We start from the raw sequence: 14,906 nt of genomic DNA on the forward strand, positions 1-14,906 counted from the left end.
CTTATAGGTTCACAGATTCCAGCAAGCAGTAAAAGGAAGGAAATGAACAGGAAGAGGATCAGACAACTTTACAGAATAATTCAAATATACTCTGTTTAAATTTAAGTAATTTCTTGAGGATACTATGAAACAGCCAAGCTTTAAAGTGGTGGACTCATACACAGAATTGGGCATTGTAAACTAATACAAAGACATCATGCTGTATTTTATAGGGCCAAGATGAAAATCAGAAATGTCTGAGGACAAATTATGTCTGGTAGTACTGACAGAAGTATAAAAAGAGGAAAAGTAGCAACCAATCAGATGTAAAAGGGAAAGGCTTCTAATTGGTCTTTGAAGACATCTTTAAACTCAACATAATGCAGGAAAGAGTAAGTGAAGGATTTCTAAAAAAGAATTTCAAACTTTCAGATGAAAATGAAAGACAACTGAAAATAGATTTTTAAACATGTAATTTAGATGGAATTCAAGGAAATAAAAATCAAGTGTGTCAAAAGAAAAAATAAGCAGTGTCAAAAAAGTGCATAAAGTGCAAAAATTATGGAAACAAAGTATGACTTAATACTTTCACTTCTAATATTACAATCCAATCCAAGTGCATCATCTTGTATCAATTTCAATGGCTTGAATACCCATATATCAGTACAGATTTACCAGCAGTACCGAAGTTCTGGCATCTGGTACCCAGGCTGGGGCTGCATGTCAATACGGATACAAATTATTGAGCTGGACACCATGAACTATGGCAATACAATTTTGGTTTACACACAATTAGCTTATACAGGCCTGTGAACTTCTTTTTCCCTTGCCTCCTATTGCACTTACCTGTTTTAAATTCACACATGGAATACCACTCACACCATGGTTCCCACCTCTAATGCTAGGAATGCTTACTGGACTTACTAGACTGAATTCCAGTGTGGTAAACACCAAAAAGACTTGCACCGTTAACAGATTTTATGCATTTATACAGATCCTTCTCCAGCCTAGATCCATCCCTAAGTTACTGACTCAAGCAAAACCAGAAAAAAAACTGCATTACGTTTTCCACAAGGACATGTGATGGTAGAATCAAAAATATCCTATACCAAAACTAGTTCAATCTGTGAGGTTTGCATGACGAAACACACATCCTCGGTTTCCTAAAAGTCCCTGCTTTGGTACCAACCTAAGGAAGCCTCTGTCTGAGATTATGAGATTATACAGAAAATGTACAACTGTGGAGACTTACTTTCTACCCCTGTTAGTTATGCTAAACCAAGTTAAGAGATACAGGCACTAAATATGCTTTCCTACGTAATACAGAACTGTACTAGTGTTACAGAACAAAAAAAGTAAAAAATGAGGTTAAACTGATTTAACAGTCGTAATTTTGTAGTTTATCTGTGAAACTCAATGGTACACAGACATTAAAAAAAGGCGAGGTTTTGGTGGTTCTTTTTGTGTTAGGAAGTGCCTACACTGAGCATCACTCCCCAGAAAAGCACCACATCTTCATAGAAAGACATTACCGTTAATGTTGTCACAGTAGTAAAAGTGTTCATCTTTTAGAGAGGGGCATGCAGAAACCAACTCCTGCAGGCCTGCACCAGTTACAGTGAGACACCCCGAGAGGTTCAGGTGTTCCAAATGCGGCAGTCCTCCTCCCAGAGTCAACGCCCTGCGGACACACAGAAGAGACGCGTTAAGAGCCCGCACGGCGTGACACTGACAAGTGCCCCACTATATCACCCCATCACAGACCTTCTGCACCTCTGACGACAGACACACCTCTAACGAACCACAGAGTTTTAAACCTGGCACTTCTATACTATCTGTTAAAGGGGGATCACCCCTGAAACCACATTCAACAGACCTGAAAACTGAACAGATTTCTACATAAGGTAACAATTCCTGTAGACACTTTTTTTTATGGATGACACCAGAAATGACCAACTATTTCAAAGAACTACATTCTTCTTCAGAATACCAATGATTCTGTCAGCTCTTCCAAGGTGATGTATATTACTCATCTCACACTAAAATATGACACTCCCAAGTTTGGTGCATTATGCCTCCCATTTAACCCTTTTTTCGTTCAACTTCTTTTGGAATCCAAAGTTGTGTTTTCCTAGGCCTGACAGCAGACCTTCTCTCTGCCAACACACCATCTTATTGTTCAAATGTAATTCTCTAGCTTTCCTCTGAGTGCAAGAGAATCTGGCTGCTGATGCAATAGGCACATGATGTGCCACACCTGAGCAATTACTCCATGTGACCCTGCTCTCTTCTCTGCAAGCTCACAGAACAGCCAGCCCAAGTTCAAGAAGAAACAAGCTCACTCGCTTGAAAAACAACCACTGGGCTTGAATCACCAAACTGCAGATTCAAGCCAGGACATAAAACTGAAGGTTCCTTCAGAGCATCACTGTACAAGCTTCTCCTGTTAGCAGGCAGAAGCAGAACTGCAGGCCACAAAACCAGCTATCAGGTAACAACCTATATGAAATAAATAGACTGGCACATGTTTGAATTAGGGGGTAGTTTGTATCTTTCCCCAGGGACTCTGTGCTTGTATTAGAGGGTTTCACTCTTTCACCAAGTATTCTTGTGACTACAAGAAGCACTTGTTGCATCACACTCTCCTAAATACTTTTACCCAAAAAGCACCAATGGGAAACCAGCAATGCAGTTAAACCTTTGCTGTGACTCAGTGACCAAATCTCCCTTTGCTCCCACATTACTGAGTCACAAAAAACCAGACCAGTAACATGTAAAATAAACACAGCACAACCAAGTCAGCACATAATAAAATTTGTCAGGACAAGTCCACTGCAACGCTTGAAGAAAAACAAGCTCCAACACAAAGCCCAGATACCTGAGGCATACCCTGAAGAAAGGGTAATGCTGGTAAAAATCTGTCAGAAGAACCACAGGAGACATCTGAATAGCTGTTGCTCGTGAACACCAAATGGGGACAAAATCTCAGGAGAGACAAATCAATGCCAGCAGCACCTCATGCTATTCCTCAGTTTTTACTACAGCAAACAGCACGGGTATGCATGAAGTCTTCCCACTCCAAGAAGCTTTAATTAGCCCTAAGTGCTGCAGAACACCTGAGCAAGGAAGCTGCAAGGACCTCTGCCTCACCCCATTTTCAGTATGAAGCAGAAACTACATTTTTCTGACAATACAAAGTATCAGTGGCAAATAGCAAAAAGAAAATTCTGTAACTCATGAAGCCATCTCAATGTTCCAGTCAAACTTTTTTTTCTTCCTCCTTTAACTGTTATATGAGGTCATACTGAACATATTATTCTGCACATACAGAATTATCATAAAATCATTTGGGCTGGAAAAGACTCTTGAGATAATCACATCTGTTAACCCAGCACTGCCAAATCCACCACTAACATAATCAAGTGTCAATCCTTTGAATACCTCCATGTATGCCACTTCCCATGGCAGACTCTTCCAACACTTGAAAACCCTCTCAGCAAAGAAACTTTTCCTAATGGCCACTCTAAACATCCTCTGGTGCAGTTTGAGGCTATTTTCTCTTGTTACTTGAGAGAAAAGACCGACATCTGGCTATAGCCCCCTTTCAGGTGATTGTGAAGAGTGGGAAGATGACCCCTGAGCCTCCTCTTTTCCAGGCTGAGCCGCTCCAGCCTCTCCTTACCAGGCCTGTGTTCCAGACCCTTCCCCAGCTCCACTCCTCTTGGGTACCGTCTAGCCCCTCAGTGCCTTTCTTGCAGTGAGGGGCAGAAATGGGAGCACAGGATTTGAGGTGTGGCCTCACCAGTGCCACAAAGAACAAAGAGATGGTCACTGCCCTGGTCCTGGGCACTCTTTTGAAGGAACAGGCCAGGTGCCACCTGGGCATAGTCTGGCTCATGTTCAGTCACTGTCACCAGCAAACCCAGGTCCTTTTCCACCAGGCTGTTTTCCAGCCACTGTTCCCAGCCTGTATCACTGCCTGGGGCTGTTGCAACCCAAGGGCAGGATCTGGCACTTCATCTCATTGAACAATCAGCCTCAGCCCATTGATTCAGCCTGCCCATTAATTATGTCATTATCCAGACAGGTTAATCAAGATGTTACTCCAGTTTAACAAAGTTTCAAGCATACTGGCAGGCATAATGAAAAAATAGGTGAATTAACACAATTTCTTAATAATAAATCATTAAAGATCAAATCTAAAAGCATTAACATTGTCTAGAACAACAAATTCACAAAAATACTTGACTTCATAGAACAGATATAAAAGATTTTACTGTTATCTCCAAAAGGAAAGCTGGAAGAAGTTTTCAAGTCAGTACTGTAACTACTTAAGAAGCAAAGACCACTTAAAACTTACCAGTTTCTTCAGTAAAAATGTTTCTACTGAAATGAGGCAGATTCATCCCAGAATGGCACAACAAATCAAGTCTGAAAAAATATCCTGCAGCAAAATAGTTTGAAAATGTCTCCTCACCTGAGAGCACGGTCTGTTATCTGGTAACAGCCTGACAGACTGAGAAACTGAAGAACTCGTGCCGTCTCTTCATCTGTTTTTTCACTCCCAGAGTATGCAGAGTCTTTTTTCTCTGACTGCTTAGTCCTTACTGGTTTCTTACACAGTGCAGAGGACTCTGGAAGTGCTTGAATAGTTCTTAGTGCTGTCCCAGCACAACAAAATGAGTGACCGCAGTAAATCAAGTCAGTAGAAGCACAGTGCTGCTGCCACCCTCTAGTCCTTAACCCATAAATGTCTCTACTGTAGCACAATGCAGAACAATTAATATGGGATGTTGGTTCCATAAGACAAAATCCTTCAACATTTCTGTGTCTCCACTCTGCAGCATCTTCAATGTCAGCTAAATCATCTGCATCTAGCATCCACACATAAGCAGAACTGAAGTTTTCTGAGCCGTCAGGTTTAGTCCAGTGCTGCTCACCATTTCCTCCCTGAATGAGATTTTCATTGCTGATTTCATGCAAACCATTATATTTCTGGTTGGACTGCAGAGTAATCTCTCTGTTTTTCCACAAAGTCTTAGGGTTCCTGTTCCTGCAGCTTTTCAGAATACCTCTGGTATGATGAGTTGATATGATACCCAGTGCTCTGGAAATCCTCTCTACAGCCACATCTGTAATTTTTTCACATCCAGACAGATCAAGGTGGCGTAGATTTTGACAATATCCAACTGAACACCAACTGAAATCAGGGGGGGAAGAAAAGTGGTTTGGTTTGTTGGTGGTTGAGTTTTTTTAGTTTTTGCTCAGAAATAGCTGTTAAGGCTAAATATATGAAAGAACATTTCACAAGTAAAATACTTGCATTAATTCACATAATATTCAAAGAAGCTACCCCTGACAGATTAGATTTGATAATCCAAGTGCTCTACTTACACCTAGAAAAATTATGTCTAGAGAAACATGAAATCATTCATTAATCAGTAACAACTTGTATTTCTCCATATACTGATACTTAAAAGAACTCCAAATTTGCTATATACTGGAGAAATGTTTGAGTAATAGATCAGACTGCAAGCACCAAATACCAATTGACAATTAATCAAATACAAAATAACAATTTCAAAAAACAACTGCATTATATTCAGCAGAAGTTACCAAGAGAGATCTGAGTTACTAAACATCAAAGCTACTTCTAAAAAGGCTGGAAGTACTGAACTAGCAAATTTCACCCACACCCACCCCACACTCTCAAAATATATCTGAGATTCCATATTCATTCCAAAGTATTGTAACAGTTGTGATTTCCAGTATTTTGAGTTTCTCAAGCTTGGCAGTCTACACATACTGAAATGTCTGTGTACTTAGATCAAATGTCCTAATGTCCTTTCCCATTTCTTCCAGGAATACTAGATGGATTCCTGAAACAGACCCTGTGTTTCTAATTATTCCATCATTAATTAGAAATCAGACCTTTTCATTTTAACAACAGCTTACTCCCCTAGTCTTACCTTTTTCAAGTGGAACAGAAAGTTTATCTACAGCAACATTTTTACATTATTAGTTATAAAAGTATATATCCAATTTTACTGACTTTTACCTATAATTACTAATGTTAATATAATTTACTTTCTGTAAGTGATTATTTATATTTAGAGCAAGCCAAGCTCATTTTCTGAGCTACAAATTGAAGCCCTGTAAATACAGATATATGAGTAGTGGCAAATAAGGTAAATTTTACTAGATATTGACAAAAGCTCACAAAGATTGACTTTTGAGCCCTGGAAATTCTATAAAGCTTTCACTTCAAATGAAACTTCTTATACAAGCTGCAGGGTGCTGCTACCAGCATCCATGCTAGTAAGATTTTCTGTGGTGTTCATGCTACCTGAGAGCACTACATGATGTAAATGCAGAACACTGAAATACCTGCTGAGTTTCAATACCACAGTAAGACCCACTGGTGCAGTTTCTGCATCCATACACCATCCCACTGACATCCAACACATTTCTGCAGACCTCAGTAAAACTCAGGAATCCACAGACAATACACCTAAGCCTTACAGCTTTGCCTACCACTTGATTAGAGCGTCTGAAATAGCAGTATTCCACACCCCATCAGCTGTAGCAGATCAAGAGAACTTCCTTAACTGAACAACTCCATAAAAAACTAACATGTTAAAAAAACAAGTTGTTAATACTAGGTCAAAAACACAACTATTGTTACTGATAGCTACACATTGATAGGCAAAAAGCATCCAATAGCAAAGACAGAATTTTAAATAGCCACTACAAGTTACATTTCACTTGGTATTTCAATGATTTGTTACTCTGGTTTAGTTCTTAGTCACAAGTCACATGGGAGCTATGAATTCGACTTCTCTTTCTTTCTTGGCAATGGACGAATAAATGTTTGAATTAATGTTTGAATCCCCTCTAAATGTCTGAGTTCCAACCCGCCTCCCAAAAAAAAGCTGGATTATAATTTTTTTTTTTTTTTTAAAAAGGAAACAACAATTATCCAACCTTTCAAATACAGAGTCTGAAATATCAGTTTGAGTGAGATCCAAATATTCCAAGTTGGGGCAAAGCTCTAAGATCTGCCTAACCTGAAAAAAAAAGGAAAATAATCAGTAAAGATACAAGCCACTAAGGCTGCACACAGTGTCTAGAGACAACTTACAGATTGGCATTCTTTTGGACTGCAACCCACTTACACTACCCAAGCATATCAGTTATTAAAGACTGCAGAGCCACAATTATTAAATGCAAGTTCCAAATTACACACCATTTTGCTGGACACTGCAGAACTGTAGGCCAATACCAGTGTCTTCACTGAGGAGCCTACAAGTGGGAGGACATGATGAATTAGGCCATGAAGTAAACGTTTTTCCATTTGTGCTATATTAATGGCAAGTGAATCTTCAGCTGCTTCTTCTGCAAAATAAACCCAGAGAGAAAGACTTAAATCATTAAAGGACTTGGAGAAATATTTACTACAGATTATGTACTGCTCAGGGCAGCCCAGGCCAGTTGTTTCCACCAACTTGCTTTAGATGTCAAAATACTATCTCACAGGGCATTTCATATATATGTATATATAGCTGTGATTTAACAGCTTAAGATAAATTTTAAATCAAGCCTAGAGTGCATCAGGATGCGAGATGATTCATCCAAACTTTCTGAAGAGATGAAGACTAGCTTTTACCTCCAGACACATCCCCATAACTCTTCTATCTGCTCTCATGTTTACTCTTTCCTAGACAAATTAATTCCAGTCATTACAATCCTGATTCTCTCTTACCAACCTCCATCTCCCTTTTTTTCCATCTGTTTCTTACAGCTATGTCATCTTCAGGAAAAAAAAAAAAACAACACCAAAATCAATTTTACCTACCAGATTCATCTATGTCAGCATCTTCATCCCATTCCTGGAAAGCACGACTTTCATCTTTTCTGTTTTTCACCCATTCCTCATCAGGTTCAGTCTCAGTATCTGCCGCAGGACCACTATACCAATCACCTACTCACCACCACCCCCCCAAAAAGAAGAAGGAAAAAAAGTTAATAGAAATTTCTCACTGCAGCAGGAATCAGCACTGATAGCTTTTCTGTATATTGTAACCTGATTTAAGAGAAACAATTGAATTTCAAATTCATCTCAACTAAGACCGGACTAAACCTTAAAATAATTCTTTGTCTGATCTTTATCCTTAAATGTCACAAGATTCTTGGAACAGTTTCAGTGCCATCCCAGAACTATTATGACTGTCTGAGACATGCCTCCTGTCCTTATTTGCTTAGTAGGGACCAATATGATCACAGAAGTAACAGAAACAACCACAGAATATTTGGACTGTCTAGGTGCTCAAGTTCCTTCTGGAAAATAAATTATTCATCAGCTTTTAGTGTAACACTTGGTTGAAGATATCAGTCTTTTCCTCTGGACTATCACAAATATACAGTTAACCAGCCTAGTTTTAGTCCCTGCACATGACAACTCCAAGATCACAAATTCCAAAAGTATCCTTTTGAAAACAGCTACACTATATTTGTAACATACATATGTCTCAAACAAATACACAATCATTTTTTCAAACATCTGGATGAATGTGAACATCAGCAACAGCTCTGCTGTTTTAGCTGGTGGAGCACTCGGGGTTACTCCTCGGGGTTACTGCACAGGCATTAATTTACTTCTAGTTTGGATATATGGCAGTGCTGGGCACAGGATAAGCACCTCTGCTGCCTCTCTCGATGTAGACATGCTGAAAAACAAACCACCTTATTTAACTGTCTCACATTGGGGGGAACCCTACTCTTCCTAAAGCAAGAGCAACTCCTATTGAGTATATCTAAAAGAACAAGTTTTCTTCTATGAATAACACAATGACAATTAAATACCAATCGACTGTCAACCATGAAGTTTTGGTAACATTTCTCATCATCCTTAACCCATTCTCATATTACATAAGAAGCCCCAGAAGCCTTCTGTGTACTAGGAGGGGAAAAACGGTTAAAAATTTAACTAAGCCTACATAAAACTACAATTCTTTTTCCCTCTCTGTGGCAGTAAATCCCATCCCAGTTTAGAGCACTTCTGCACAAACAACTGTAGTAGTACAAACAGTACGTCATGAGACCAGCTTCCTGTTGTGCCAAACCAGGTTTAGAAGTGCTCATTTTAAGCAGTTGCCAATTATCTCATTTGTGTGTGTGTATATGCAGCACTGAATTATCAAGACAACTATGTTGCAAATGCAAATTTAAGAATTTGAACTTTGGAGCCTCTTTACTCAGTCTTTGGAAGCTTAGGAACCAAACTATCATTTTCAGGAAGATTTACCCAAACAAAACAAAACAAAAAAAAATCGGACCAAAGTTACTTAATTCCTCTCTGCCCTGTACATGTTTTAGAAGCCATAAAAAAATTTTTAGTTTTTATGTATCTCTAAAGCTAAGTTATATAAAGACAGCTCTCTCTCTTAAAATCTTAAAGGCATACAAAAGACTTATTAAACAGTATAGACTTTCTCCTCTTACTGAACTACACTGACATGGCAGCACTGTGAAGCCTCCAGCTCCATACTCCAGTGACTTTTTAAAACTCACATAAATATGGACATAAAGCTACAAATACACTCTGATGACTTGTAACTGGATTCATTGGAATACATTTGAATTTGAATTCATTTTGTCTATTTCAATAGGTACTTTAGCAAAGGTCACACTGCTCAATAGGAAATTCTAATTAACAGAAGAGTTTGAGGGAAAAAAGTTTAAAAAAACTACTTACTGCAGTAGAAGTTACTTAAGTAATATACCTAAAGAATCAATACTAAAACTAAACATTCATTCAATTTTCTTTGAAGCTTGACTAGACTGTGAGGGAACATTAGAACTCCACTTATTTTGAACTTCCTCTCTGCAGTTATGCCTTTCATTTCTACCTAATAAGCTAAGAAGATCATTTTACTGATATAAGTAACAGCAGCATTTATAATTCAAAACTCCTTAGATTATTAAATAATTCAGATGTTGTATTAGTGAACATATTATTAGCACTCAGAAAAACAAAAAAAGGGTTTTTTTCACCTCAGTAAAACTAGATAAACTGGATACAAAACGTACTCCCAAGTTTCAACCAAAACAACTTCTAGTTTCTTAATTCTACAAGATGGAAGTATGTTCTGGGGACTTTTAACATTCAATCAAGTTTCAGGACACTATCCTTGTCAGAAAGGTACACCTCACATGCTCAGCTGTCAGGCTCAGCCTATACTAAAACACTCTTCTTTACAGGTTCAAAAATTCTGGTAATTGACATGCTTTCAAAGGAGCTAAATTTAACTTACCTCTTGCCCAGCGAACAGGGTAAAGATGTTTCCACAGAGATCCAGTTTTAGCCAATTGTGACCATTCAGTGCTTACTTGACTACACTGACATAACTCTTGGGGGTTAAGGTAACTGAAAATGGTCACCATTACTTCAGGAGGGAGATTAGTAATATTTGTGGTGTGCCCTGTTACTTCGGTTTCTGAAATACAGAAAGTGTGTGTTAAGTGAAGCACAGCCTCACAGCTTTAATAACAGTAGTGGAAGTCGCATTTTGACTAGAACAATGAAAAAAATGTGTCTGAAAAAATTTTAACAGTTAAAGATGGGTATTGGTTTGGCTTTAAAAAGCTTCCACTGTAACAGTATCTTGAACAACAACAAACCAGCTCAGTTTTCTGTTTGCCATTTTCTCATCTGACTTACTCATTCAAAACAAAAAGTAAATTAATGCTACTCAACCACAGAAAGATGAAAGCCGTACCTGCTGTAAATGAAATGCTTTAAGAAAAATGCCTTCTGTTGCAGATGGTATCTGTACCTGGTCTGCCACATTCCCAGGAAACAGTACTAGCACGCAGAACCTACCAGCTGGGACCGCTCTCGCTGGAAGTGCTCAGCCTCTTGACTGGGACACAGAGAAGTTCATGCTCAACTCTTTGCACCTGTTTTGAGTTTTATTTCTAGCTTTAGCTGCTAGCATTGACAATTTTAACATCTGAATGGTGATGAGCCATTCAGGCTGTAAAGTAATACTAAGTACTCAATGAGAGACTAAAATTTGACCACTGTAAGTAATACTCCAATGGACAGCAGCAGGAACTATTTCCAACAACTCTCCCTGTGAAAGCTGTGAACTATCTAAAATAACAAATTCAGAACTTTGGTTAGTGAGGCCTTTGGCTGTCTTAAGAGATTTTTAATGTTTTGTTTCAGAACAATTTCCTTAAAAAAATATTTCTAAGTTTTCTGAGTTTTCACGAGTCCTTTAAAAGAGCAGGCTTTACTAACAGTGGGGTTTTACTTTTGAAGTGCCTAGAACTTTTACAGAGAGAGAATCAGATTTTTTTTTTGCAAAGAAGCTTCAAAAGTGAGCATAATGTAAACTTTCCCACCTGACAAGCTATTGCTACTTCAAAACAATATAATTAAATACAGTTTCACTTGATGAATCAATGTATTCATTTGTACAACTAGCATGTTGCTGCATGAATTACACAGAATTTAGTAGGAAAAATGCAGTTAAGCCTGCACAGGACTGCAAGGTCTATGCTTTTTCTATCAAGGTCTATGTTACTTTCTTCTCTTTCTAAAAAATGAATGCAAGACACATTCTCCTTTCCCAAAGTCTAAAACACAACAATTGCAGAATTTACTACTGTCCTAAAACTGCTATTCCAGCTAGAATTAACAGCAAGTAATGCCACAAAGCTACGTTTGTCACATTCATCTGTAAAGACTCAAAAGTATTTCACAGAATGGACCATGATCTTTTCTGAAGGCTTCACCTGGAGGGCAGAAAACGACCAGTTGAGTAGTTCAGAGAAGTCAAGTTTCATCAAAAGAATCTGATTACAGAGTAATTTGTCAAGTTTTTCTAATAAGAGCAGAACATCTTATCAACATCACAAACTCAGTCCATGATAGATCGCTCTACGCATCAGACTCACACCAGCATTACAGTTTTGGTACATTAACTCCCCTTCCTTGGGGCATCAATTCTTTTTTGTTAGGAATGAAAACTCTAAATGCTGACAACTTAGGCTGATTCAGCAATCATAAAACAAGCCTGAAACCTACTTTAGTAGTTATCCATTTAATCTAAGTTTCACCAGAAAAGGTAGTTAGAGATAAATGCAAAATAAATATCCACTTTCAGAACACACATTTCATCTGACCTATTCACATGCTGTACAGATTCTTTCCCTTGCATTACTCCACACTCATAGGTACTTTCTCATTCCTGAGAGGCCCAGAAAAGTTAGCTAATGGAGCTAATGGAGCTAGGAAGGTGAACGTTTTTAATTTGAAATACTAATAGATAACTATTTTGTATTATTAAAATATCAACACAGAAAGCTTACAAAGCTGACCTAAAACCCAAGAATGAAATGCAGAGTCTGCAAATAGAAGATATAATTTAAATGGAAGTGTGAAATTAGAAGTTAAATACTCTTTTCATCTGTTTATTCTATCAAATATTAACATGAGAGGGAAGGGAGCAGAACAATGTTGACAACAGGTAAACCGTGACATTACAATCTACCAAGATGCTCATATCAAACAATAAAATTTCTGAAGTTTCAAAACTGGTTTGCAGGTATACCCATTTTATAAGAACTACTCTGTCTGCCTTTACATAACTTTAGGTATGTCACTGGTGTGGCTTTTTAGATAAAAACCGCAGCTTGAAAGTTACTTTAATTAGATACTTCACCTTGATCTGCCTTCTCATCCACAGAGTACTTAAAGACCTTCTGAAGCTCTTCTGCCTGATTCCACCTACTGAGACCTCTGAATTCTGCAGCCTCTTTCTGTGAGCAGTGCTGTGCAATTACTTTCTTCTTAATATCTTTCAGCTCTTCATAAGTAAAGTATTCCATCAACATTGGCTGAAAAACCTAACACAAAGGAAAGAGGGAAAAAATCCTGGTGCTGACAGAAATAGTTAATAATGCTACACAGACCTACCAACACAGAATTTCCTATTTCAAATGCTCTCAAAGTAAAACATGTCATACATTAAGGGAACCTAAGGACAGGACCATGGAAGTTTTAAATTCTAACCCCCTGCTTTCTAACAGAACACTGCACAGTATCAGGCAAGATGTTTTAATTGTTTTCCCCATCAGAATAGGGAAGGGACTAAAGTTGCTTAACCTATGTAACTTATTAAGGTACTCACATGGAAGGCAAAAGTAGCAAGGAAGAAAAACATGAGAAAAGACTTCCCATGGACAGACTTCAGAATATGCTTCCCAGTTTTTGGATACCCATAAATCATCAGACTGGCAGTACTAGTCTATGTTTCAAATATAGGTCAGAAGCTGTTTGGGAGTGTCAGTTTGAGTCATGAAGCACTGGTTTACAGGACCTCTCTTTTCTCATTTAAGTTTTGCTATACAGCCATTTTAACTACTTGCTGCAAACAAATCCCAACCCCAATGGACTTTTGCTATCAATTTTTTCAAGAATTATTATTTCATCACAAGCTTCTTATATATTCAGTTTCAGAATGTGTCACTTTCCAGTCAGAGAACTGAACAATGTCACCACAGTCTTGAATGCAAATTAGCATAGCAATAAAAACAGAGAACTGAAAAAACAATGAACCTCTAAGCCATTTGTCTCTATTCAGTTCTTCCAAACCCCAAGGAAGATCTCCATCACACATGAAGAAAATCTTTACCTCCTCTTCCTCCTTCATATGAGGAAGGAAATCCCTGGTAAAGGCTTCCAATCTCTCCTTCAGCTGTTTCGCATAGTTTAGCTGTTCATATTCATTCTGAGAAGAAAACAAAGATTTAATTGTTACCCAGTCTCATCCAGTCATCCAAGGATTGAACTGTTCAATAAAGTAGAGGTTCAAAGGAAAGCCCATTATGCCCTTCCCATGCATGCAGCAGGTTTGCTCTATTTCATGGCAAGAACGTGTTTACTTAATGACACTGAGACTCTGCACTAGCGTGTTAACAGGCAGAGCAAAGAATTCCCTTCCTGCCCAAGTCCAATGTATTTTCTTAGCATACATGAATTCGTTTGTCTAATCCCATTTTTACTTTGGAGCAAAGACTGAAATCTGCCAGTCTACAATCTCACACAATATTCAAAGTAGAAGACTAAATTAAGTATTTGCATGGTTTGTACATAAAGTTTCTAGGATAGAACACTTCTACCTCATCGTTTAACTGAATACATTTTACCTCAGTTATTCTAAAATTTAAACTTCCAAATTATAAACAGAATTTACAGTCAGAGATGCTATACAGATTTTTACTTTGGAAATTCAAAGAACTCTAAAATAATGATGTAACTGACTTTTAAACGTTCAAGTTAGTCCAACCTCATATATCAATTTGTTATTCTCTGAGTCACTAATAAGAAGCTGGTTCTGAAATCTGCCCAGTAATTGCAACATACTGAAGTTCCTCCTAACTGTTACTGTAAATGTTTTTCTTTTCAAGGTTCTACAATATCAAGAAATGCTGACTATTACAGAGACAAGCTTAAGCCATCAGTTTAAACTAATCACTCCATAAAAACAGTTAAACATTAACTAAAGTTAATGTATCTAAAGAGAACTAAAGAAATCTGGTTTTGCACACTTAAAAAATCAAGCAACAGAATAACACTAGCATCCTATCAGAGAAGGTGTAACACAAAGCCAAGTGTTAAATTTCCCTCTTTCCTTCATTTCCTGATTTGTTAATGGACACAAGACAAAATTAAAGGTTTATGATGCATAGGGAAAAAATTATTTGTAGGTTTCCCAGATCAAAACAAGGCTTAGATGGCCAAACAGAGTCAATCAACTACATATTCTGTATTTTTCTTACTGAAAATCTGGACCACACATACTAGAAATGTATTGTGGGATGTCAAATGACTACTGGAGACAATAGTTCTTAGGGGG

At 37.9% G+C, this 14,906-nt stretch overlaps 1 protein-coding gene across 2 annotated transcripts in view; it reads right to left on the reverse strand.

Annotated features, from left to right (window-relative positions):
* The window catches only part of FBXL5 (F-box and leucine rich repeat protein 5), a 34,765-nt gene that overhangs the window by 6,582 nt on the left and 13,277 nt on the right, over window positions 1–14,906 (reverse strand). For both annotated transcript variants that reach the window (XM_014260972.2, XM_005517826.3), the window contains exons 3-10: window positions 13,683–13,778; window positions 12,711–12,894; window positions 10,293–10,475; window positions 7,835–7,960; window positions 7,226–7,374; window positions 6,964–7,046; window positions 4,457–5,179; window positions 1,512–1,660 (exon numbers count right to left, since the gene is read on the reverse strand). In XM_014260972.2, the coding sequence (XP_014116447.2) occupies window positions 1,512–1,660; window positions 4,457–5,179; window positions 6,964–7,046; window positions 7,226–7,374; window positions 7,835–7,960; window positions 10,293–10,475; window positions 12,711–12,894; window positions 13,683–13,778 (1,693 nt within the window). The remainder of the gene's footprint in view (window positions 1–1,511; window positions 1,661–4,456; window positions 5,180–6,963; window positions 7,047–7,225; window positions 7,375–7,834; window positions 7,961–10,292; window positions 10,476–12,710; window positions 12,895–13,682; window positions 13,779–14,906) is intronic.

This window comes from Pseudopodoces humilis, chromosome 6, assembly GCF_049639895.1.
Source record: "Pseudopodoces humilis isolate 2021_Gansu_Grassland_sample_001 chromosome 6, ASM4963989v1, whole genome shotgun sequence".
Lineage (NCBI taxonomy): Eukaryota > Metazoa > Chordata > Aves > Passeriformes > Paridae > Pseudopodoces > Pseudopodoces humilis.